Consider the following 25,617-nt stretch of genomic DNA (forward strand, 5'->3'; position numbering starts at 1 on the left):
GATACCCCAGCTGGATGGGAGCTTGGTTGGGAGGTCCCAGAGACACGGAAAGGGGCCCTTCAGCCGAACTGGTCCACGCTGACCACAGTGCCGACCCTGAGCTGGTCCCTGCCCGTGTTTGGCCCACATCCCTCTGAACCTTTCATATCCATGTACCTATCCAAGTGTCTTACAAGGTCACCCCTCAGCCTCCTATGGTCCAGGAACCAATGAAGAAACGTCATTAATCTGCAGAGCCACCGCTGTGCTGTTGCGAATAATCAGATTTATTTAAAATATGTTACAGTTTAATTACAATGAACCGCATTTTTGGTAATATTTTTTTACAGAGGAAGGTATTAGTGTTGTTAGAAGAGGATTATTAAAGGGATTTTGAACACAACTGAGGTTTACTCTGCTGGGTCAGCACGGAGGAGTGGGGCCGAAGGGCCTGTGTCCATGTGGTACAACTCTCCGACGATGAGACTGGCGATCCACATTGTATGAAATGGATGGGACAGAAGGGGTGGGTGACCGTGCGCTCACTGGCTGGGGTTCCGCACCGCACCGCTGGGCAGCGACGATCCCCACTCACTGCCCCGCGAGACATGGAGACCCGGGTTCGATCCCGACCACCGGCACCGTCTGCGTGGAGTTTGCCGCGTTCCCCCAGTGACCATGTGGGCTCCCCCCCCCACCCCGGCCGCTCTGGTTCCCTCCCACATCCCAACGGCGTGCGGGGTCAGTGGGTTAATCAGCCGCCGTAAATCACCCCACCTAGTGTGTGGGTGAGGGGGAGAATCTGGGGGGTGGGGGAGAGTTGGTGGGAATGGAATGGGATCGGTGTAAATGGGTTCGGTGTAAATGGGTTGGCACAGACAGGGTGGGTCGAAGGACCTGTTTCCCTGCCGGATCACATCGGTGTAAATGGGTTGGCACAGACAGGGTGGGTCGAAGGACCTGTTTCCCTGCCAGATCTCTCCGTGACGACGAGTTCACTGCTGGGACCCGTGACTCTGTGACTGTTCCACCGGTGAGGCTGTCACCTGTCACTGTACCCTGGGCTGGGCTGGGGCCACTCGCTCACTCACCCACTCACTTGAGGCATTAGAGGCAGCTGAGACAGGACTGCCTGCCAGGAAGGACCACCCCTGCCCAGCTCCACGGTCGGGGGCATTACCTCCTCAAACAACAGCGGGGCGAGAATGGCACCAACACCTTCAACTGGCTCGCACAGAGACATGGCTGGACTGACGGTGGGGAGGGGGGTGGGGGAGCCGCAAACCGTCGGGGTACCCCACCCACTGACAGACAGTGGTTGGGGGCCCAAGGCGGGGAAAGTGAGCTGCTGCTCAGTTTGAGGGGTAATTTGATGGGGTGGGGGGGAACCGGGGCGGGGTTAAGAATGGGGAGAATGGACCTCGCCTCTTCCCGTTTCCCTGGCACCAGACCACCCCCCCCCCCCACCACCCCCGCCCCGCCCCGCTGTCCGAGTCCTCACACTGCAACCGGAGCAGGGGGCTGCAGCCTGAGCCAGCTCCCTGCGTTCCGTTGCATGGGGGGGGGGGGGGGGAGAGAAGCCCCAGCGATGCACGGAGAGGTGGGGTACAGAGACCTGGACGTGGGGCAGTGCACTGGGAACCCTCCCCCACCACCATCAGTGCCGCCCTTCCCCAGTCCGACACATCCCTCTGACAGCGCGGTGGATGGACAGATGAAAAAGGACTCCGTGTGTGACCCAGGGTCCCGGCAGATGGGTCCACAGGTTCAGGGCAGCAGCAGCTTTCTCTGTTCAAGTGCTTGGAGTTACTTGGTCTCCCACTCCTGGCCAGCACACACACACACCATCGCCAGCGGCAGGCTGTTGGGGGGCTAGGAACTGGCCGACCTCTGCTGGGAGCGCAGAACCTGGAAGATATTCTGACAGGGAGAGAAAGACGCAGTCAGTGTCCGGACTCCGGCAGACCTTCTGTGCACAGCAAGATCCCACAAAATGTGATAAAATCCATTCCAAAGTTGGGCCCAGGAGGAATTCCCAGCACACCCCAGGCCGAGGGATGATCCACCTCACCGGGATTGGGTTGATGTGTCTGTGGGCAGGTGACACAGCGGCACACCCTCAGTACTGCCGTGGTCAGCTGGAGCCTCTGCAGTGGACCCGAACACAAGATGTCCCGGGTCCCAGGTGAGGGAGCACTGAGCACAGAGTCCTGGCTGATACTGGCCATCCTGGAAGGCAGGGTGGTGGGTCAGGCTGCCCGCTGGAGGAGCGAGAAGAGGTGGGGTTGGTCAGTGCCGGCACTGCGGTACCGATCCCACACACAGGAGCACGGGCGGGGGATCCCCACCAGGACACTAATGGGACCGCGACACCAGGCTGACAATGTGTGTGTGAGTGCCCTTCTATTCCACCCACCCCGCCAAACATTCTGCACCAAGCCCCATCTTCTGCTCCAACACCAGGACAGAAACACGGCAGCCACCCTCCTCCCAGGAGGCGAAGCAATGCAGCACTCAGCCCTGCAGGGCGCTGTAAGGGACATAACAGGTCGGACAGAGAGAGAAGCTCCCTCCGCACCGTCCCATCACACACTCACGGGGTCACACGCAGTGACGCTCCCTCCGCACCGTCCCATCACACACTCACGGGGTCACACACAGTGACGCTCCCTCCGCACCGTCCCATCACACACTCCCGGGGTCACACACAGTGACGCTCCCTCCGCACCGTCCCATCACACACTCACGGGGTCACACGCAGTGATGCTCCCTCCGCACCGTCCCATCACACACTCCCGGGGTCAGACACAGGGTGAAGCTCCCTCCGCACCGTCCCATCACACGTTCCCAGGGTCAGACACAGGGTGAAGCTCCCTCCGCACCGTCCCATCACACACTCCCGGGGTCAGACACAGAGTGAAGCTCCCTCCGCACCATCCCGTCACACACTCCCGGGGTCAGACACAGGGTGAAGATCCCTCTGCACCGTCCCATCACACATTCCCAGGGTCAGACACAGGGTGAAGCTCCCTCTGCACCGTCCCATCACACACTCCCGGGGTCAGACACAGGGTGAAGCTCCCTCCACACCGTCCCATCACACATTCCCAGGGTCAGACACAGGGTGAAGCTCCCTCCGCACCGTCCCACCCACGGGGGGGATTCAGCATTTACCCCTCTCCCTCCAACTCCCCGTTTTGTGAATGTGACTTGGGAGCTCCCATCACAGAGTCGCCCGTTTCTTTTTGGGCTAGAATGGGGGCAGACCCTCCCTCTCCTAGGTCAGTACCAGTGCCATCACTGACACACGTGACTCGCCCTCTGCTGACAACACGACCCCTGAACCAGCAGCTGCTTCCAGGCACTAACCGTCCTGCTGCATCATTACATCCCCCCCCCCCAACTCCTACGGCTCGGCTGGTACACTGGGACCCTTCAGCCACGGAGACACCTCCCCCGTCAGCCCAGGGACTTACCTTGCCGCACACGTTGGCCTCGTTGCAGTTCTTGTTGTCCTTGTCGGAAGCCTCATTTTCAACCTGCGTGGAGACAGGAGGTCAGGGTGAGACCGGGACACTGGCAGCTGCGGGCTCAGTGTGCCCACAGCCCAACACGGGAATCACCCAAAGGTTTCCTGCAAGGCCCTACATGGATGGCTGTCTGTCAACTGAGTTCGTGGAACTGGGGGGGGGGCGGGGGAGGTGGAGGTTGTGGAGTTGGTAAAGTGGACCAAGAGCCGGTTATCAGACGGAGGGCAATGGGTTGACAGGGGTCAGTGCTCGGGACCCAGGTAATCAATACAATCTGACCACGTCACCCTTCCGAAGAAGTGTCTGCCCCCGTCCCGGCCCGAACAAGAAACAGGTGATTGTGACGGGGGCTCCTGAGTCACATTCACAAGACGGGGAGTTGGAGGAAGAAGGGTAAATAGTGAATTTCACCATGGATGGGACGGTGTGGAGGGAGCCCCCGATCCGTGCTCTCCCAACCCTGTGTGGCGGGACGGTGTGGAGTGAGTTCCCGATCCGTGCTGCCCCTGTGTGATGGGACGGTGTGGAGGGAGCTCCCGATCCATACTGCCCGTGTGATGGGACGGTGTGGAGGGAGCTCCCGTTACGTGCTGCCCCTGTGTGATGGGACGGTGTGGAGGGAGCTCTCGTTCCGCGCTGCCCCTGTGTGATGGGACGGCGTGGAGGGAGCTCCCAATCTGTACTGCCTGATTAAATTACACTCGCCACCTTCAATCCACTGGAACAGTTCCAGGGTGTTGGAAAATGATCACGATTCACAATTTCTATAGCCACATCCTACGGGACTCCGGATGGCAGCTGTAAGGGCAACAAACCACTGGAAGAAATCAGCCGGTCTGCCAGCATCTGTGGAAAGAGAACCCAGTTAAGATTTTGGGTCAGCGACCATTCCTGACCTGAAATGTTTCCAGTTTCTCTTTCCACAGACGCTGCCCGCACAGCTGAGTCCGTCCTGCGTTCCTGGCTTTGTTCAAGACTCCAGCATCTGCAGTTCTATCTGTTTCCCGGACGTGGACTATGGGGCCCTGGGGATTTATCGCTCTTTGACCCCAGGACCATTTCCCCACTGACACCGACATTTTGCGGCTCGTCCCTCTCACCACACCCTGTGCTCCCCAACATTTCTGGGAGGTTATTTATCTTCTCCTTTGAGAGTGAGACCTGCTCCACATTTGAACGTTTCTGACCGTCTTCACTGATCATTTTCTCTTCACGTCGCCACAGGAGCTTGTCCAGCCTCTCCTGACAGCACAAGACCTCTAATCCAGGCAGTGTCCCAGTAAACCTCCTCTGCACCCTCTCTAAAGCCTCAACATCCTTCCTATAGTGAGGTGACCAGAACTGCACTCAATACTCTAAATGCGGCCTAACCAGAGTTCTATAGAGATGTATCATAACTTCTTGACTCCTGTACTCAATACCTCGATTAATAAATGCAAGCATTCCATAAGCCTTCTTAACCACCCTGTCTACCTGTGTAGCCACTTTCAATAAGTCATGGACTTGCACCCCAAGGCCTCTCTGCTCTTCAACACTTTTGAGGGTCTTGCCCTTAGGGTGTCCTGCCTCTTGACAGTAGACCCACCAAGGTGCAGAACCTCACATTTATCCGGGTTAAACTCCATCTGCCATTTCTCTGCCCACATCTGCAGCTGATCTATATCACACTGTATCCTTCGCCAGTCTTCTACACTATTCACAACTCCACCAATCTTGGTATCGTCTGCAAACTTACTAACCCACCCATCAACATACTCATCCAGGTTATTTATGTACCTTCATCACGTGAACCTCTAATCCCCTATTTAATTCCATCCCTGTACATCATCCCAAATCACGGAGCTAACACCCTTCCTCACTGCTGTATCGATCACCTCTCCCACTAACAACGCTACCAAACCTATTTGTGCCTGTGCTTCCTGAGTGTCCCTGGACATTCAGATTCCTTCCCCGTCCATCTGCACCACGTCTCCAGAACCACACTGCATCCACTTGCACGATGTGTGGATCTGAGACACATCTTCAGGCCTTGGTCACCTTGGCTTATTCTGCACTGTGGCCCCGTTTGTTCCAAGCCCACCACCCCTGCCTTACCTTTCCCTCAGTCTCTCCTCTTGGGATCCCACCCCACCCCCCCCCGGCCGTCTATTGCTTAAGCGGTGTGGGATCGCCTGTGTCAGCGTGGCCCGGCCTGCAACGGCACGGTTCAGCCCTTGTTCAGTCCGTACCGGTACGGTGGCTCAGAGATGTTGCCTGCCAACCCCTCCGGTGCCTGAACCGGGTGTCGGCGGGTGAGGGTTGATGGCTCGCTCTCCCGCCCAGATGTTCCGTGAACGCCCCACCACCGACACTCACCTCTTGGTGCCACTTCAGCTCGCAGAAGACCCGCTCGAAGCACTCGTGCATGTAGTTAAACTGCAGAGAGAGAGGGATGGGCATCAGTGGGACAGTCCTGCAGGAGAAAGGCTGCAGGCTGGGGTTAGACGAGTGCCCGGTCCGTCCCCATCCCTGCCCTCCAGGGAGGGGCTCTGTCGCTCAGAGACATGCCAGGGGCACTGGCGGGAGCCGAGCTGTCCGTCGGGGAGGGAGGGAGGCAGTGACTAAATGAGCGAGGTGGGAGGGAGGAGGGGCTTTGCTTTAATCCCTCATCTGTAAGATGTTGGGAGGTGCCCCCGACAGCACGGCACTCCCTCAGTTTCACGACCTCCACTGATCTGCACCCACGGCACCAGAGAGATGACTTCAGCTTTAAACTTTACTTATACAGCACAGGAACAGGCCCTTCCAGCCCAACTACACCCTTGTTAACTTCCTAACCCGTACGTCTTTGGAACGTGGGTAGAAACTGGAGCACCCGGAGGAAACCCATGCAGATACGAGGAGACTACAAACTCCTTACAAACAGCGGCGGGAATTGAACCCGGGTCACTGGCACTTTAACGGCTCCGGCACCGGATCCACCGACCCTGCCCGGTGGACTCGCACCTCACCAGTCAGCCCGCGCACCACCACCGCCAGGGATCTACCCCCCCCCCCCCCCCCCAACAACGGTCCCCCACAGGTCTCCTCCCTCCCCGGAGCCCCGCACCACAGGGCCTCTCTGGGCACATCAGCGGGTGTCCTGCCCTGGGATGTCCCTCGCCCACCGGCGGTGTTCCTGGCTGCGACCGGCACTCACGTAGGGCGTGAAGATCTTCACCCATCTCGGTTTCTTCTCCCCTCGAGCGTACTCGAAGCAGAATGCCATGCCCTCCTCGTCCGTGTCCCACCGCTGCATCTCCTCCCACTCAAAGGTTATGACCTGGTTCTGGAGACCAAACACGGTGGGGCTGAGGCAGTTATGGAGTAGTCAGCTGCCCTGCCATCACAGAGCACAGACACAGGCCCTTCGGCCCAACTCATCCATACTGGCCAATGTCTACTTGAGCCAGACCCACTTCCCCATGTTTGGCCCATATCCCTCTGAACCTTTCCCAGTGTCTTTTAAACATTGTAACTGTACCAACCTCTCCCACCTCCTCTGGCAGCTCGTTCCATATCCCCACCACCCTCTGTGTGAAAAACTTGCCCCTCAGGTCCTCTTTAAATCTTGCCCCTTTCACCGTAAACCTATCCCCTCAGACTCCCCTGCCCTGGGAAAGAAACACTGTGACCGTCCACCTTATCTATGCCCCTCATGATTTTATAATCCTCTATAAGGTCACCCCTCAGCCTCCTTCACTCCAGGGAAAACAGTCCTGGCCTGTCCAGTTGCTCCTGATAACTCAAGCCCTCCGGTCCAGGTAACATCCCCGTGAATCTTTCCTGCACCCTCTCCAGTTTAGACGCCCTTCCTATAGCTGGGCGACCAGAACTGCGCACAGTGCTCCAAGTGCGGTCTCACTGACGACGTGTACAGCTGTAACAGGACGTCCCAACTCCTGTAGTCAGTGCCCTGACCGATGAAGGCCAGCATGCTCCCTTGTGCTGCCACATTTAGGGAACTGTGTACCTGCACCCCTGGGTCCCTCTGTTCTACAACACTCCCCGGGGCCTTGCTGTTACGCGTGGCAGGACCACAGCCATGGCCCTTCAGATTTCCATCCCTTTGCATCTTTTGGAAGGGGGCCCCATTTGGGAAGGACACTTCTCTCGGAAGATGGGACTCAAACCAGAGCAAGCACCCTGCCCGAGCCAAGCGATCTCAAACTGGGCGCGTCACAGTCTCAGAGTAAATGGGCAGGCCAACAAAGCCAAGGAGTGTCTTCATCAAGATTCAGCAGTTCCTTGGAATTCCCTGACCCGGGAGCTGCCATCGACTCACAGCAGACAGGGGCAGAGTTTCAGGTACCGAGGGAACCGGTGGATGTGGGGGGAGTGCAGGAAAGTGGTGCTGAGGGGAAGGATCAGCCGCCATCGTCTTCAAGCAGGAGAGAAAGGCCTCCTCTTGCACGAGATGCGGCGCACCGTGCTCACCCAGGCCAGTTCGACAACACCTCCCAAATCATAGAATCATAGAACAGTACAGCACAATAGAGGCCCTTCAGCCCACAATGTTGTGCCGACCTTTAAACCTCGCCTCCCCTTCCCTCCACATATCCCTCTATTTTAAATTCCTCCATATGCTTATCTAGCAAGCTCTTGAATTGACCAGTGTACCTGCCTCCACCACCACCCCAGGCAACGCATTCCACGCCCCAACCACTCTCTGGGTAAAACACCTTCCTCTGATATCTCCCTTGAACTTCGCACCCATTACTTTAAAGCCATGCCCTCTTGTATTGAGCATTGGTGCCCTGGGAAAGAGACGCTAGCTGTCTACTCTATCTATTCCTCTTAATATTTTGTATACCTCTATCATGTCTCCCCTTGTAAAAGATAGCTGGGAACACAAGGGTTAATGACTGGCAGTGTAAGAGTATGCTTCTTAGTATGCTTTTCATTGTAAATGGGTTGTCAAGGTAAAGAATGATCTCACGTATGGTGTGATTTAGTTTTGTCTAGTTTCAATGCCAGATGCAAGTGGGGAAGTAGTTTTTTAGACAAATCTTGTTACGCTAGAAACTTTATGTAAACAATTGCCTGTGTAAGTGTCACTCCTCACCTAGTTTTCCCACGAAAATGGTACACTGTAGCCGAGTCTTCTTTCAGTGGGTTTCAATATAGAGTTACATGGTTTACTCTCTTTATTCCCCCACTCCCGCTAGCAAAAGCTAACAAAACATTTATCGTAAGTTCTTTGGTTCTGCTGTTGTCTGATTTTTTACAGAAGCGCGGGTCGACTTTGACATTTGGCGTAGTCGGCAGGATTTCACATGGACCTGGATACCTCCGGACTGATTAAGTGACAGACAGCGTTCAGAAGGTCAACGGGAGGAAAAGGCGCCTTCAGACCCCTTGTGTCTTACTCATTGACCCCCAGACACTGTGGTCCCTCATCCGAGGTTGATCTGGTTCCCCGGTCGAAATCCCAAAGAACCAGCAGAGAGATTCACAGGTAGGAGGATGTTATTTTTTAAGAGATAGTTGTATGGTGAAAGAAAAAGAGTTTGTTTTGTGTAACACTGGGGCACAGTGATACAGGGGCGGAGATCTAAGTACTTAGAGTTCGTATGGTATAAGTTCATTCGGTATTAAAGTTCATTTGGTGTTGGAATTCCTATGGAGTAAATAAGTTCATTTGGAAGAATAAAGTAGTACTACAGAGTTTGTTTGGGAAACAGGGTTCGTTTTTAAAAACTGTTCGTTTGAGAAACATAGTCTGGGATAAATTGTAATTCGATCCAAGGCAGTGAGGCCAGGGAAAATTGTGATTCGGACATCAGACATTAATCAGAATGGGACAGTCTCTTGATAAAAGTGAAGGAGGTACCCCGGTGCAGCGGATGTGTTACCTGCACCCAGAACATCAAAAACAGTTTCAACAGAGCTTCAAATGAGAGATTAGGTAATCAAGAGTGGCCGATCGGTGGTACAAGGTGCGCATTAAGTCATCTGTGCAAAGGACGTCAAGGGAGATATTTAATTTAATTTCTTTTAAGGCTCTAATTTCCATCATCTTATTTCGTGCTATCTTATAATTTCATGTTAAGTCCACTCTTTAATGTCAAGAGTGCTTTTCGTTTGTGGTAGGAATTTATGTTTTTTTTAAAAGTGATACTTTTATGTACAAGTGTTTTTGGGTCATTTTTGTTGTTCATATTATGTAAGATTTTTTGAGAATTGAGTTCTAATAAGTTAAGTTTTGAATAGTTAATGAGCAACATTGTGTACGAGGGAGGGTGCACCTAAAAACTGGGAGGCTGAGTGTGGATGGTATGACAAACAAAAACCAGGAGCGTAAAGATAACAAAGTACAGCATCAATTGACTAATAAAATGGCCAGAAGTAGTGAAATTGATAATGACCCCGGGGATCCACTGTCAGGCATGGCGACCCTCTTCTTGCAGAATGATGAGGATGAGGAATTGGAAGATTCCTTGTGGGCGAGACCACCCCCGTATGCCCCTCAGGCACCCCTAGATTACCAAGCTCCAGCACTGCCAGCACAGCCGGAGCCATTACCTCAAGCTCAGGCTCCCGTCAGGGATGAGCAAGCGATACAAACAATAGCTGATGGTGTGAAAGTAGCCCCCCAACCAACGAGAAAGGAAGTCCTTGAGGTAACAATGCACCCTGTTCGAGTACTCCCCAATCCCTGAGTGGGTGCTCAGGGCCAGGCAGACACTGCGGAGCTTTATACGCTGTGGAAACCTCAAGAGATGTTCTTAATTGCTCATCATGCCCCAGATAGAAACAAGATCTCATTGGATTCGTAAATTATATACGATCTACCCAGACCATGTATGGGGCACAACCACGAGATCTCTTTTCCCTCTGTCATGCTGTACCGAATCCTGAAGAGAATATTAAGTGGAAGGCAGCAATGCTGCTTCCTGCAGGAGGGGAGAAATCCTATTGCTACATATGAAGATTTAAATCAGAAAAATGGCAATCTGAATCAACAAGTTACTGTCATGTTAACAGCTCTCTCGGAGAGTTTAAAACGACCAATTGATACGAGCAAGGTTCTGGAGTGTAAACCAACCCCTAAGGAGACAGCCCAGGAATTTTGTGAATGTTTTACTACAGCATATCAGACATATGCTGGAGATCAGGCATACAATAATGGACAGCCGTCCGCCCAGTTTAATGCAGTGCCTCCCAGAGAAAACAGCATCATTAGTAAAGACTAACCTGGACTGGTGTGATAATACAAGGGAACAATCCCACAGGGCAGTGCTGGCTTTTTGGCCCGACAATAAAGAGGAAACTGGGTCCTCAGCTAAACCCCGTGTGAAGTATGAGCCCCCCCACCCACGTGCACCAATGGCAAATACTTGGGATGATTGCTCATACCCCAGTATTGGTGGTCCTCCAGAAGGACCAGCACAGATTCTCCTCCAAAGGTCCTATCAGCAAGGAAGGAGAAGGCCGTGGGGGCGGGGTCAGGGACCTCAGAGTCGCCCTAATGGACCGCCTGCTTTAATTGCGGTCGAGAAGGACACAGGCGACGTGAATATCCCTTTAATTACCAGGAGGATATGGACGGCAGGTATGAGAGAAGGAGGGCACTCTTCACCACTAACAACCCTTTCAGACGATGACTCGAGGTCACAGGAAGGGCTCTGCCACTCACAGCAAAAGGGAGAAGTGAAGAGCCCATTGTGATGATGAAGGTGCAGGAAGTCTCTCTTCCATGTTTAATTGATACAGGGGCAACCTCGTCCACCCTGGATCAGGAACACGTGGAGGAATATGGATTCCCTGTAACTACTCACATTGTTCAAATGTCTGGACTGGAAGGTAATCTCAGAGACCATCCAACCACAGCACCTTTACAAGTAACTTATGATTATGCTACCCATTATGCTGCCTTTCACTATTACAGCAAATCTGGGTTTGAAGGGACTTGGAGTGGAAGTATTGTGCACCGATAGGGGGCTCTATGTGAGTTCACCCTGTGTACAGCCACGAGTCCTCGTGGCAGTCAGCCCTCTCCAATGGTGGTCAGTAGACCTTCCCCCGGAGCCACTCTTTTCTGGCCTGCCTAACCCCCATGTCACCCTGTGCCATGATCCCACTGGTCACGTTTGGGAGAAAGAGCATTTCTACGAGGCGTATGAAGGACACGGTAAATGTGCGCTTGACAGGGAAAGTTGAGGGACGGCAGGGAACAGCCCTGATTGCAGAAGTGCCAGAGATGATGCGGAAGCAAACAAGATTGATCCATCCGCATGTTACACTCACTGTTAATAAGGGACATACGGCTAAGGAACTCGGTGTTTTAGTAAGGCTTAGTTTTTAATAGAGTTGTAATTTATTAGGGTTAATGTTTTTATAAGGTACTTTTATAAGGGTGTAAAAGCTTTTAGTGGTCGAGTGGGGGCTGGATTGCGCAGGCACGGCGCGGGCAGTTTAAAAAGCCAACCACCATATCCAGCAGGCAACGTCGGAGCGGGCAGCAGAGTGAGAGGTAGCAGAGTGTTCTGGGCTTTGGCTCAAGGGGCTTCGGCGTGAAGGGGCGAGGAAAGGTAGGTGACTTGAGTTAAGGAAGGGGTATGAGTGCGCTTTCCTGTACTCGGTGTCAGACGGGGGAGTTCCCGGAGTCTCCCTGCCTCCGGGAGGGCTGCATCTGCACCCGGTGTGTCGAGCTGCAGCTCCTGAGGGACCGTGTTAGGGAACTGGAGACGCAGTTCGATGACCTACGTCTGGTCAGGGAGAGTGAGGAGGTGATAGAGTGGAGTTATAGGCAGGTGGTCACACCAGGAACATCGGAATCAGGCAAGTGGGTCACAGTCAGGAGGGGGAAGGCAAAGAGTCAGGTACTAGAGAGTACCCCTGCGGCTGTACCTCTTGACAGTAAGTTCTCCTGCTTCAGTACTGTTGGGGGAGACAGCCTACCTGAGGGAAGCAACAGTGGCAGTATCTCTAGCACAGAGCCCAGCCCTGTGACTCAGATGGGTAGGGAAGGAGAGAGGAGGGCACTAGTGATGGGGGACTCTAGAGTTAGGTGGGCAGACAAGCGATTCTGCGGACGCAGGAAAGAAACTCAGAAGGTAGTTTGCCTCCCAGATGCCAGGGTCCAGGATGTTTCTGATCGTGTCCAAGATATCCTGAAGGGCGAGGGAGAACAGCCAGAGGTCATGGTACATATTGGTACCAACGACGTAGGTAGGGAAAGGAATGAGGTCCTGAAAAGAGACTATAGAGAATTAGGAAGGAAGTTGAGAAACAGGACCTCAAAGGTAGTAATTTCCGGATTACTGCCCGTGCTAAGTGATGGCGGGTATAGGAACAGAATGAGGAGGAGGTTAAATGCGTGGCTGAGGGATTGGAGTAAAGAGCAGGGATTCAGGTTTCTGGATTATTGGGGCCTCTTTTGGGGCGGGTATGACCCGTTCAAAGAGGACGGGTTGCACTTGACTCCCAGGGGGACCAATATCCTGGCGGGGAGGTTTGTTAAGGCTACTGGGGAGGGTTTAAACTAGAATTGTTGGGGGGTGGGATCCAAACTGGAGAGACTGGGGAAGAGGTGTTTGGCTCTCAAATAGAGAAAGCTACTAGTAGGTACGATAGGCAGCTGATAGAGAAGGGACGTGCTCAGACCGGTTTGAGATGTGTCTATTTTAACGCAAGGAGTATTGTGAACAAGGCGGATGAGCTGAGAGCCTGGATCAATACTTGGAGCTATGATGTGGTGGCCATGACGGAGACTTGGATGGCTCAGGGACTGGAATGGTTGCTTGAAGTACTGGGTTTTAGATGTTTCAGTAAGAACAGGGAGGGAGGCAAGAGAGGTGGGGGAGTGGCACTGTTGATCAGAGATAGTGTCACGACTACAGAAAAGGTGGACGTCACGGAGGGATTGTCTATGGAGTCTCTGTGGGTGGAGGTAAGGAAGAGGAAGGGGTCAATAACTTTACTGGATGTTTTTTATAGGCCGCCCAATAGTAACAGGGATATTGAGGAGCAGATAGGGAAGCAGATCCTAGAAAGGTGTGAGAATAACAGATGTGTTGTGATGGGGGATTTTAATTTCCCAAACATTGATTCGCACCTCCAGACAGTGAGGGGTTCAGATGGGGAGCAGTTTGTAAAGTGTGTTCAGGAAGGATTCTTGACACAATATATAGATAGGCCGACAAGAGGAGAGACTGTGCTTGATTTGGTATTGGGAAATGAACCTGATCAGGTGTCAGATCTCTCAGTGGGTGAACATTTTGGTGATAGTGATCATAATTCTATCTCCTTTACATTAGCACTGGAGAGGGATAGGAACAGACAGACTAGAAAGGCGTTTACTTGGAGTAAAGGGAATTATGAGGCTCTCAGGCAGGAAATTGGAAGATTCAATTGGGAACAGATGTTCTCAGGGAAAAGTACGGAAGTAATGTGGCAGATATTCAGGGGCTATTTGTGTGGTGTTCTGCATAGGCATGTTCCAATGAGACAGGGGAGTCACGATAGGATACAGGAACCGTGGTGTACGAAGGCTATAATAAATCTAGTCAAAAGGAAAAGAAAGCTTACAAAAGATACAGAGAGCTCGGTAATCTTAGAGCTCTGGACGAGTATAAGGCTAATAGGAAGGCGTTTAAGAAGAAGATTAGGAGAGCCAGAAGAGAGCATGAGAATGTCTTGGCGGGCAGAACTGAGGAAAATCCCAAGGCATTCTACAGGTATGTGAAGAGGAAGAGGATAAGATGCGAAAGAATAGGGCCTATCAAGTGCAGCAGTGGGAAAGTGTATTTATCCAGAAGAAATTGCAGAGGTACTTAATGAATACTATACGGAAAAAGATCTGGGGGGATTGTAGTGGGGACTTGCAGCGGGCTGAAAAGCTTAAGCATGTAGATATTAGGAAAGAGGAAGTGCTGAAAGTTTTGGAAAGCATCAAGTTGGATAAGCCGCCAGGACCGGATGAGATGTACCCCGGGCAGCTGTGGGAGGTGAAGGAGGAGATTGCGGAGCCTCTGACGATGATCTTTGCATCATCGATGGAGACGGGAGAGGTTGTGGAAGATTGGAGGGTTGCGGATGTTGTTCCCTTATTCAAGAAAGGGAGTAGAGATAGCCCAGGGAATTATAGACCAGTGAGTCTCAACTCAGTGGTTGGTAAGCTGATGGAGAAGATCCTGAGAGGCAGGATTTGTGAACATTTGGAGAGGTATAATATGATTAGGAATAGTCAGCATGGCTTTGTCAAGGGCAGGTCCTGCTTTACGAGCCTGATTGAATTTTTTTGAGGATATGACAAAACACATCGATGACGGGAGAGCAGTAGATGTAGTGTATATGGATTTCAGCAAAGCATTTGAGAAGGTACCCCGTGGAAGGCTTATGGAGAAGGTGAGGAGACATGGGATCCAGGGGGACATTGCAGTGTGGATCCAGAACTGGCTGGTCCACAGAAGGCAAAAAATGGTTGTTGAAGGGTCATATTCTGCGTGGAGGTCGGTGACCAGTGGTGTACCTCAGGGATCTGTGCTGGGACCCTTACTCTTTGTGATTTTTATAAACGACCTGGATGAGGAAGTGCAGGGGTGGGTTTTTTAAGAGACAGTTGGATCGGTACATGGAGCAAAGAAAAATAAAGGGCGATGGGTAAGCCTAGTAATTTCTAGGGTAGGGACATGTTCGGCACGGCGTTGTGGTAGTGATTTCCGGATTACTGCCTGTGCTAAGTTACAGTGGGTATAGGAACAAAATGAGGAGGGGGTTAAATGTGTGGTTGAGGGATTGGAGTAAGGAGCAAGGATTCAGTTTTCTGGATCACTGGGGCCTCTTTTGGGGCAGGTATGACCTGTTCAAAGAGGACGGGTTGCACTTGAATCCCAGGGGGACCAACATAGTGGCGGGGAGGTTTACTAAGACTATCGAGGAGAGCTTAAACTAGAATTGTTGGGGGTGGGATCCGTACTGGAGAGACTGGGGAAGAGGTGTTTGGCTCTCAAATAGAGGAGGCTAGGAGTAAGTACCATAGGCAGAGAAGGGACGTGATCAGACAGGCTTGAGATGTGTCTATTTTAACGCAAGGAGTGTTGTGAACAAGGCGGATGAGCTTAGAGCTTGGATCAATACTTGGAGCTATGATGTGGTGGCCATTACAGACACTTGGATGGCTCCGGGGCTGGAATGGTTGATTCAAGTGCCGGGTTTTAGATGGTTCAGGAAGGACAGGGAGGGAGGCAAGAGAGGTGGGGGAGTGGCACTGTTGATCAGAGGTAGTGTCACGGCCGCGGAAAAGGTGGACATTGTGGAGGGATTCTCTACAGAGTCTCTGAGGGTGGAGGTTAGGAACAGGAAGGGGTCGATAATGGTGCTGGGTGTTTTGTTTTTATATAGGCCGCCCAATGGTGACAGGGTTATTGAGGAGCAGATAGGGAAGCAGATCCTAGAAAGGTGTGAGAATAACAGAGTTGTTGTGATGGGGATTTTAATTTCCCAAACATCGACTGGCATCTCCAGACAGCGAGGGGTTTAGATGGGGTGGAGTAGGTCAGGTGTGTTCAGGAAGGGTTCTTGACACAGTATGTAGATAGACCTACAAGAGGAGAGGCTGTGCTTGATTTGATATTGGGTAATGAACCTGGTCCGGTGTCAGATCTCTCAGTGGGTGAACATTTTGGTGATAGTGATCATAATTCTATCTCCTTTACGTTAGCACTGGAGAGGGATAGGAACAGACAGACTTTACTTGGAGTAAAGGGAATCATGAGGCTCGCAGGCAGCAAATTGGAAGATTAAATTGGGAACAGATGTTCTCTGGGAAAAGTACGGAAGATATGTGGCAAATATTCAGGGGATATTTGTGTGGAGCTCTGCACAGACATGTTCCGATGAGGCAGGGGAATCATGATAGGATACAGGAACCGTGGTGTACGAAGGCTGTAATAAATCTAGTCAAAAGGAAAAGAAAAGCATACAAAAGGTACAGAGAGCTAGGTAACGTTAGAGATCTGGAGGAGTACAAGGCTAAAAGGAAGGAACTTAAGAAAGAGATTAGGAGAGCCAGAAGGGGACATGAGAAGGCCTTGGCGGGCAGGATTAAGGAAAACCCCAAGGAATTCTACAAGTACGTGAAGAGTAAGAGGATGAAATGCGAAAGGATCAGGCCTATTAAGTGCAGCAGTGGGAAAGTGTGTATGGATCAGGAAAAAATAGCGGAGGTACTTAATGAATACTTTACGTCAGCATTCACCATGGAAAAAGATCTGGTGGATTGTAGTGGGGACTTGCAGCGGCCTGAAAAGCTTGAGCATGTAGATATTAGAAAAGAGGTGGTGCTGACAGTTTTGGAAAGTATCAAGTTAGATAAGTTGCCGAGACCGGATGAGATGTACCCCAGGTTGCTGTGGGAGGAGACTGCGGAGCCTCTGACGATGATCTTTGTGTCGTCCATGGAGACGGGAGAGGTTCCGGAAGATTGGAGGGTTGTGGATGTTGTTCCCTTATTCAAGAAGGGGAGTAGGGATAACCCAGGGAATTATAGACCGGTGATTCTCACCTCAGTGGTTGGTAAGCTGATGGAGAAGATCCTGAGAGGCAGGATTTATGAACATTTGGAGAGGTATAATATGATTAGGAATAGTCAACATGGGTTTGTTAAGGGCAGGTCCTGCCTTACAAGCCTGATTGAATTTTTTTGAGGATGTGACTAAGCACATAGATGAAGGGAGAGCAGTAGATGTAGTGCATATGGATTTCAGCAAGGTGTTTGATAAGGTACCCCATGCGAGGCTTATGGAGAAGGTGAGGAGACATGGGATCCAAGGGGACATTGCAATGTGGATCCAGAACTGGCTGGCCCACAGAAGGCAAAGAGTGGTTGTTGAAGGGTCAGATTCTGAGTGGAGGTGACCAGTGGTGTACCTCGGTACTGGGACCCTTACTATTTGTGATTTTTATAAATGACCTGGATGAGGAAGTGGAGGGGTGAGTTAGTAAGTTTGTGGATGACACGAAGGTTGGGGGTGTTGTGGATAGTTTGGAGGGCTGTCAGAGGTTACAGAGGGACATAGATAGGATGCAGAGTTGGGCTGGGAAGTGGCAGATGCAGTTCAACCCAGATAAGTGTGAAGTGGTTCATTTTGGTAGGTCAAATATGTTGGCGAATATAGTATTAATGGTAGTTAATACTATATTCGCCAACATATTTGACCTACCTATATACTTGGCAGTGTGGAGGATCAGAGGGATCTTGGGATCCGAGTCCATAGGATGCTCAAAGCGGCTGCGCAGGTTGACTCTGTGGTTAAGGCGGCATATGGTGTATTGTCCTTCATCAATCGGGGAATTGAATTTAGGAGCCGAAAGGTATTGTGGCAGCTATATAGGTCCCTGGTCAGACCCCACTTGGAGTATTGTGCTCAGTTTTGGTCGCCTCACTACAGGAAAGATGTGGAAGCCATAAGAGAGGGTGCAGAGATTTACAAGGATGCTGCCTGGAATGCAGAGCATGCCTTATGAAAGCAGGTTGAGGGAACTGGGCCTTTTCTCCTTGGAGAGACGGAGGATGAGGGGGGGACCTGATTGAGGTGTATAAGATGATGAGAGGTACTGATAGGTTAGATAGTCAGAGGCTTTTCCCCAGGGCTGAATTGGTGGCCACAAGAGGACATAGGTTTAAGGTGCTGGGAAGTAGATATAGAGGAGATGTCAGGGGTAAGTTTTTTACTCAAAGAGTGGTGAGTGCCTGGAATGGGCTGCTGGAAACGGTGGTGGCAGCGGATGCGATAGGGTCTTTCAAGAGACTGTTAGATAGGTATATGGAGCTGAGTAAAATAGAGGGCTATGGGTAAGCCTAGTAATTTCTAAGGTAGGGACATGTTTGGCACAGCTTTGTGGGCCGAAGGGCCTGAATTGTGCTGTAATTGTTCCATGTTTTGACACAGTGCTTGGTGAATCTTGCTGATCCTAATTTGACTACTAAGCAGGAGGTCCCTCAAAGTGTGTTGACATATTGGATGACGGCTCAGGAGGTTTTCGGCATATTGAAACACCATCGGTCACAGGATAAGAAGGAAATTCCTGACGAGGTCTGGTCTGCATCTCCATATGAGGTAGGAAAAACTACCTGTGCGCCAGTACGCATATTGGTAAAACCCGACACCCAGCCGCTGTCAATACCACAGTACCCTTTAAAGCCAGAAGCACGTGAAGGCATAAGGGAGCTGGTGCATTCGTTGGTACGTCAAGGTATTCTCGTACCCTGTCATTCACCCTGCAACACACCGATTTTCCCAGTTCCGAAACCTGGACGCTCTGAGTGGCACCTAGTGCAAGATTTACGTGCTATCAATGACATTGTGATGCCAATGCATCCTATTGTGCCAAATCCAGCTACTATATTGTGTCTCATTCCTGCAACATCTACGGTATTTACAGCATGCCTTCTTTGCAGTTCCTCTACACCCAGACAGCCAATATCTTTTTGCTTTCACACGAGCGACAGCAATATACATGAACGCGACTTCCGCAAGGTTTTATTCATTCACCTACAATTTTCTCGCAGACCCTTCGGGAACAGCTGACATCATTAACTCTTCCTGGTGGTTCCACTGTCATTTAATACGTGGATGACCTGTTGCTGGCCAGCCCGGACAAAGAGACAAATGACAGGGATACTGAATCTCGTGAAGGCACTGCACGGATGGGGATATGTCATTCCCCGACGGAAGGTAACGCAGGGTAAAATTCTTGGGAATCATGTTGAGCGCCACAGAGAGAAAACTCACTCCAGCTCGCACTACTCCCATCACTAATTACCCTGCCCCTCACACACCGAAACAAATGTTGGCCTTTTTGGGGTTGGTAAATGAAAAGGAGCCTTGCGCTCTGCTCTCGCACTTGGATGACCTCTCTATGACCGCCCATTCCAACTTTACATTACGGTTACGCAAGGGTGCGCCACAGCTGTGCTTACCCAATATCATGGTGATGTCCGGAGACCTGTAGCCTATTTTTCTGTCAAACTGGACCCTGTGGCACAGGGAATGCCTCCGCGTACACAAATTTTACCGGCTTTACATGACATTGTTTCTGCAGCTGCTAACACTACCCTACACCAGCCGGTTCAGGTTTACATGCAGCATTTGGCCGCTGCCCTGATAACATCAGAACTATCTCGCCACTTGACTCAAGCACGACTAGGGAGATACAAGGTCTCCCTGCTGGCCAATCCATACCTGACCTTCCACAATTGTACAACTGTTAATCCAGCTTCTTTTCTGACACAGCCACCTTCAGAAATCTCGGAGCCTGATCATGACCGTCTACAGAGAAATCATCTTCTAACTTCAGCTCGTGAGGATTTAAAGGACTGTCCGATTGGTGGAGCCGTAACCTGGTTTGTGGATGGCTCATCCTTTATAGATGACCAAGGCCAGCGATGATCTGGGTATTCAATCGTACTGGGAACTGATACAGTAATAGAAGCCGCAGCCTTTCAGCATCTCTCTGCACAACAAGCTGAGATGTTTGCTTTAACACGTGCCTGCATCAAAGGAAATGGTATTTCCCTTAACATTTACACAGACTCGCAATATGCCTTTGGGGTTGCCATGACTTTGGTGCACTATGGCAGCACCGTGGATTTCTGACTTCATCAGGCACTCCTATTAAGACTGCTTTGTTTATTTCAAACCTCCTGGCGTCCCTATCCCAACTAGCAATAATCAAGTGTGATGCACACACTAAAGACCAAGATCCCATTTCCCTAGGAAATGCCTACATGGATACAATCGCAAATGCCGCTGCTATCCAGGGACCCCTTACTGTTTACTCAGACGGAGACAAACAACTCTTGAATAGAACGGCCCTGCCTGACGTGGGGAGTGTAGTGAAACGTCAGGGGGACGCCCCTGCAAATCAAATTGAACTATGGAAACAGAGAGGGCGCACCAGAGATCCTGACACACGGTCATGGACCACCCCTGCTGGATAAGTTTGTGTACCAGATGCATTTTTGCCTACTTTACTGAATTACATACAGGCAATGACTCATCGGGGCAAGGAGGGGATGGTGGGAGTGGCACTACAAACCTGATGGCTCCTCAATCTGAGGAAGGAGGCACAAAGAAAGGCATAAGAACGTAATATTCGCCAGAAGAATAATCCTGGTAAAGCAGTTAAGTGTCCTCCGGGTAGGACAAAAATGCCTACAGGCCCGTTTGAGCTCATACAGATTGATTTTATAGAATTGCCTAGAGTACAGGGTTACAAGTACTCTCTTGTTATTATTGATCTTTTTAGCAGGTGGATAGAAGCAACACCGACAGCGAAAGCCACAGCAGAAGCGACGGTAGGAATTATACTACGGGGAATAATACCTCGGTTTGGGCTTCCTACCATTATTAGTTCAGACAATGGGCCACATTTTACTGCTGAGATAAATGAGGAGTTATGCCAGCATTTCAAAATAAAACAACAATTTCACTGCACCCATCATCCACAGGCAGCTGGGACTGTGGAGAGAGTAAATGGTACACTAAAGAATAAGTTGGCTAAATTAACTGAGGAGGCAGGATTGAATTGGCTGAAGGTACTGCCTTTGGCCCTCTTTGAAGTAAGAATTACACCACACACTAGTACAGGACTAACTCCAGCAGAAGTACTATTTGGAAAACCGCTGCGCACACCATGGGCTGCAGATAAAAACATAGATGCGTGTCTTGACCTTCATGCCCTTAGTGAGAGAATGATTACTTATGTACAGAAATTAACTGATGTTCTTAAGATTCTACATTCACAGGTTCGTAACGCTCAGAGAAGAGGACAACACCAAGGAATGGAGAATCCAGCCTGGAGATTACGTCTTGATAAGAAATTGGGAGCGTAAAAAATTGTCACCAAGGTGGAAAGGCCCCTTTCAAGTGCTACTCACTACGCCCATGGCGGTAAAGGTCGAAGGGCAACCTCGGTGGATACATCATTCCGACCGCAAAAAGATTGTTCGAGGGAAAAGACAACATGTTGGGGGGAAAATGGACAATTAGTGCATTCATAAGTATTCTGGGACTAGTTTTTAAACAGTATTATTATTGTTGTAATCATTCTAGCACGCTATCTCTTTCTGTTAATAGCACAGTATTGTACTCGGTCTCTCGCTTTATAGAACTGTTTATCATGAAAAGATAGAGGAGGTAATATAAAAGATAGCTGGGAATGCAAGGGTTAACAACTGGCAGTGTAAGAGAATGCTTCTTAGTATGCTTTTCATTGTAAGTGGGTTCTCAAGGTAAAGAATGATCTCACGTATGGTGTGATTTAGTTTTCTCTAGTTTCAATGCCAGATGCAAGTGGGGAAGTAGTAGTTTTTTTTCTGAGACAAATCTTGTTATGCCAGAAACTTTATGTAAACAACTACCTGTGTAAGCGTCACTTCTCACCTAGTTTTCCCATGAAAATGAGTATAAAGGTACACTGTAGCCGATTCTTCTTTGAGTGGGTTTCAATATAGAGTTAGGGTTACATGGTTGACTCTCTCTCTGTATTCCCCTACTCCCGCTAGTGAAAGCTAATAACGCATTTATCGCAAGATCTTTGGTTCTGCTGTTGTCTGATTTTTTTTAGCAGAAGCACGGGTCGACTTTGACACCCTCATCCTCCTCCTCTTCAAGGAGTAAAGCCCCAGCTCCCTTAGTCTCTCCTCATAATGCGTACTCTCCAAACCAGGCAGCATCCTGGTAAATCTCCTCTGCACCCTTTCCAATGCTTCCACATCCTTCCTATAATGAGGCAACCAGAACTGGACACAGTACTCCAAGTGTGGTCTAACCAGAGTTTTGTAGAGCTGCAGCATTACCTTGTGGCTCTTAAACTCGATCCCACGACTTATGAAAGCTAACATCTCATAAACTTTCTTAACTACCCTAACCACCTGTGAGGCAACTTTCAGGGACCTGTGGATATGAACCCCCAGATCCTTCTGCTCCTCCACACTACCCAGAATCCTGCCATTTGTACTCTGCCTTGGAGTTTGTCCTTCCAAAGTGTGCCACCTCACACTGCACCAGACTGAACTCCATCTGCCACTTCTCAGCCCAGCTCTGCATCCTACCAATGACCCTCTGAAATCTTCGACAGTCCTCCATACTATCCGACCTTTGTGTCGTCTGCAAACTTGCCAATCCGCCCTTCTACACCCTCATCCAAGTCATTAATAAAAATCACGAAAATTAGAGGTCCCAAAACCGATCCTTGTGGGACACCACTAGTCACAGCCCTCCAATCCGAATGCACTCCCTGCACTACAACCTTCTGCTTTCTACAAGCAAGCCAATTCAGAATCCACACGTCCAAGCATCCCTGGATCCCCTGTCCTCTGACCTTCTGAAGAAGCCTACCATGTGGAACCTTGTCAGACGCCTTACTAAAATCCATGTAGACCACATCTACTGCACTACCCTCATCAATCTTCCTGGTAACCTCATCAAAGAACCCTATCAGGCTTGTGAGGCAAGATCTTCCCTTCACAAAGCCATGCTGGCTGTCCCTAATCAGACCATGATTCTCTAAATGCCCATAGATCTTATCTCTAAGAATCTTTTCCAACAGACGTAAGGCTCTCTGGTCTATAATACCCTGGACTATCCCTACTTGCTTTTTTGAATAAGGGGACATTTGCCACCCTCCAATCCTCTGGAGCAAGGATCAGACTGCAGAAAGGGTGGATAATGTAGAAGGATCCTCTCTAGAGTCAGTATGGGTGGAAGGTAGGAACAAGAAAGGAGCAGTTACTCTACTGGGAGTATTCTGTAGTCCCCCTGGTAGCAGTAGGGATACTGAGGAGCAGACTGGGAGGCAGATTTTGGAAAGGTGCAAGAATAACAGGGTTGTTATCACAGGAGACTTCAACTTCCCAAATATTGATTGGCACCTGCTTAGTGCCAAAGGTTTAGACGGGGCAGAGTTTGTAAAGTGTGTCCAGGACTGAGTCCTGTCACAGTACATTGACAGGCCGACTAGAGGGAATGCCATATTAGATCCAGTATTAGGGAATGAACCGGGTCAGGTGACAGATCTCTCAGTGGGTGAGCATTTGCGGGACAGTGACCACTGCTCCATAACCTTTAGCATTGTCATGGACAAGGATAGGAGCAAAGAGGACAGGAAGATATTTAATTGGGGAAGGGCAAATTATGAGGCTATAAGGCTAGAACTTGCAAGTGTGAATTGGGATGACAGTTTTGAAGGGAAATGTACTATGGAGATGTGGTCGTTGCTCAGAGATATCTTGCAGGATGTTAGGGATAAACTTGTCCCGGTGAGGCAGAGAAAGAATGGCAGCGTGACGGAACCATGGGTGACAAGAGAGATGGAACAACTAGCTAGGAGGAAGGCGGCAGCATACATAAGGTTTAGGAAGCAAGGATCAGATAGGTCTTTTGAGGAATATAAGGTAGCAAGGAAGGGGCTGAGGAGAGCAAGAAGGGGACATGAAAAGGCCTTGGTGAGTAGGGTTAAGGAAAATCACAAGGCTTTTTTCACTTATGTGAAGAGCAGAAGGATGACGAGAGTAAAGGTAGGACCGATTAGAGACAAAGGTGGGAAGATGTGCCTGGAAGCTGTGGAAGTGGGCGAGGTCCTCAATGAATATTTCTCTTCAGTATTCACCAAGGAGAGGGGTCTTGATGACCCTGAGGACGTGTTGGTAAGGGTAATGTTCTAGAGTACTTAGCCGTCAAGAGAGAGGATGTGTTGGAGCTGTTAGAAAGTATTGGGACAGATAAGTCCCCGGGGCCTGACGGAATATCCCCCAGGCTGCTCGTGAGGCGAGGGAGGAGATTGCTGAATCGTTGGTTAGGATCTCTGAGTCCTCGTTGTCCATGGGAATGGTACCAGAGGATTGGAGGGTGGCGAATGTTGTCCCCTTATTCAAAAAAGGTAGTAGGGATAGTCCAGGGAATTACAGACCAGTGAGCCTAACGTCTGTGGTGGGCAAGCTGTTAGAAAGGATTCTGAGAGATAGGATCTATGTGCATTTAGAGAATCATGGACTGATTAGGGACAGCCAGCATGGCTTTGTGAAGGGAAGATCTTGCCTCACAAGCCTGATAGGGTTCTTTGATGAGGTGACCAGGAAGATTGATGAGGGTAGTGCAGTAGATGTGGTCTACATGGATTTTAGTAAGGCGTCTGACAAGGTTCCACATGGTAGGCTTCTTCAGAAGGTCAGAGGACAGGGGATCCAGGGATGCTTGGACGTGTGGATTCAGAATTGGCTTGCCTGTAGAAAGCAGAGGGCTGTGGTGGAGGGAGTGCATTCGGATTGGAGGGCTGTGAGAAGTGGTGTCCCACAGGGATCGGTTCTGGGACCTCTACTTTTCGTGATATTTATTAATGACTTGGATGAGGGGGTGGAAGGCTGGGTTAGCAAGTTTGCAGACGACACAAAGTTCGGTGGTGTTGTAGATAGTGTGGAGGGCTGTCGAAGCTTGCAGAGGGACATTGATAAGATGCAGAGATGGGCTGAGAAGTGGCAGATGGAGTTCAATCTGGTGCAGTGTGAGGTGGTACACTTTGAAAGAACAAACTGCAAGGCGGAGTACAAGGTTAATGGCAGGATTCTGGGCAGTGTAGAGGAGCAGAGGGATCTGGGGGTTCATATCCACAGATCACTGAAAGTTGCCTCACAGGTGGATAGGGTAGTTAAGAAAGCTTATGTGATGTTAGCTTTCATAAGTTGTGGGATCGAGTTTGAGAGCCGCGAGGTAATGATACAGCCCTACAAAACTCTAGTTAGACCACACTTGGAGTACTGTGTCCAGTTCTGGTCGCCTCATTATAGGAAGGATGTGGAGGCGTTGGAAAGGGTGCAGAGGAGATTTACAAGGATGCTGCCTGGTTTGGAGAGTATGGATTATGAGGAGAGACTAAGGGCGCTAGGGCTTTACTCTTTGGAGAGGAGGATGAGGGAAGACATGATATACAAAATATTAAGAGGCATAGATAGAGTGGACAGCCAGTGCCTCTTTCCCAGGGCACCAATGCTCAATACAAGAGGTCATGGCTTTAAAGTAATGGGTGGGAAGTTCAAGGGAGATATCAGAGGAAGGTGTTTTACCCAGAGAGTGGTTGGGGCATG

General features: G+C 50.3%; 1 protein-coding gene across 2 annotated transcripts in view; it reads right to left on the reverse strand.

Moving 5' to 3' along the window:
• Nucleotides 1-245: 245 nt before the first annotated feature.
• The window catches only part of LOC127587486 (sorting nexin-27-like), a 55,406-nt gene continuing 30,034 nt past the window's right edge, over nt 246-25,617 (reverse strand). Inside the window, exons 10-14 of one of the 2 annotated variants that reach the window (XR_007958785.1) lie at nt 6,688-6,816; nt 5,865-5,924; nt 3,456-3,518; nt 940-1,899; nt 246-876 (exon numbers count right to left, since the gene is read on the reverse strand). Coding sequence is in view for 1 of the 2 variants with exons in the window: in XM_052045842.1 (XP_051901802.1) it covers nt 1,852-1,899; nt 3,456-3,518; nt 5,865-5,924; nt 6,688-6,816 (300 nt within the window). In the remaining variant the exon portion in view is untranslated. Of the gene's footprint in view, nt 1,900-3,455; nt 3,519-5,864; nt 5,925-6,687; nt 6,817-25,617 lie in introns of both variants that reach the window. The other variant, XM_052045842.1, reaches the window with a different exon arrangement.

The sequence above is a fragment of the Pristis pectinata genome, chromosome 40 (assembly GCF_009764475.1).
Source record: "Pristis pectinata isolate sPriPec2 chromosome 40, sPriPec2.1.pri, whole genome shotgun sequence".
Classification (NCBI taxonomy): domain Eukaryota; kingdom Metazoa; phylum Chordata; class Chondrichthyes; order Rhinopristiformes; family Pristidae; genus Pristis; species Pristis pectinata.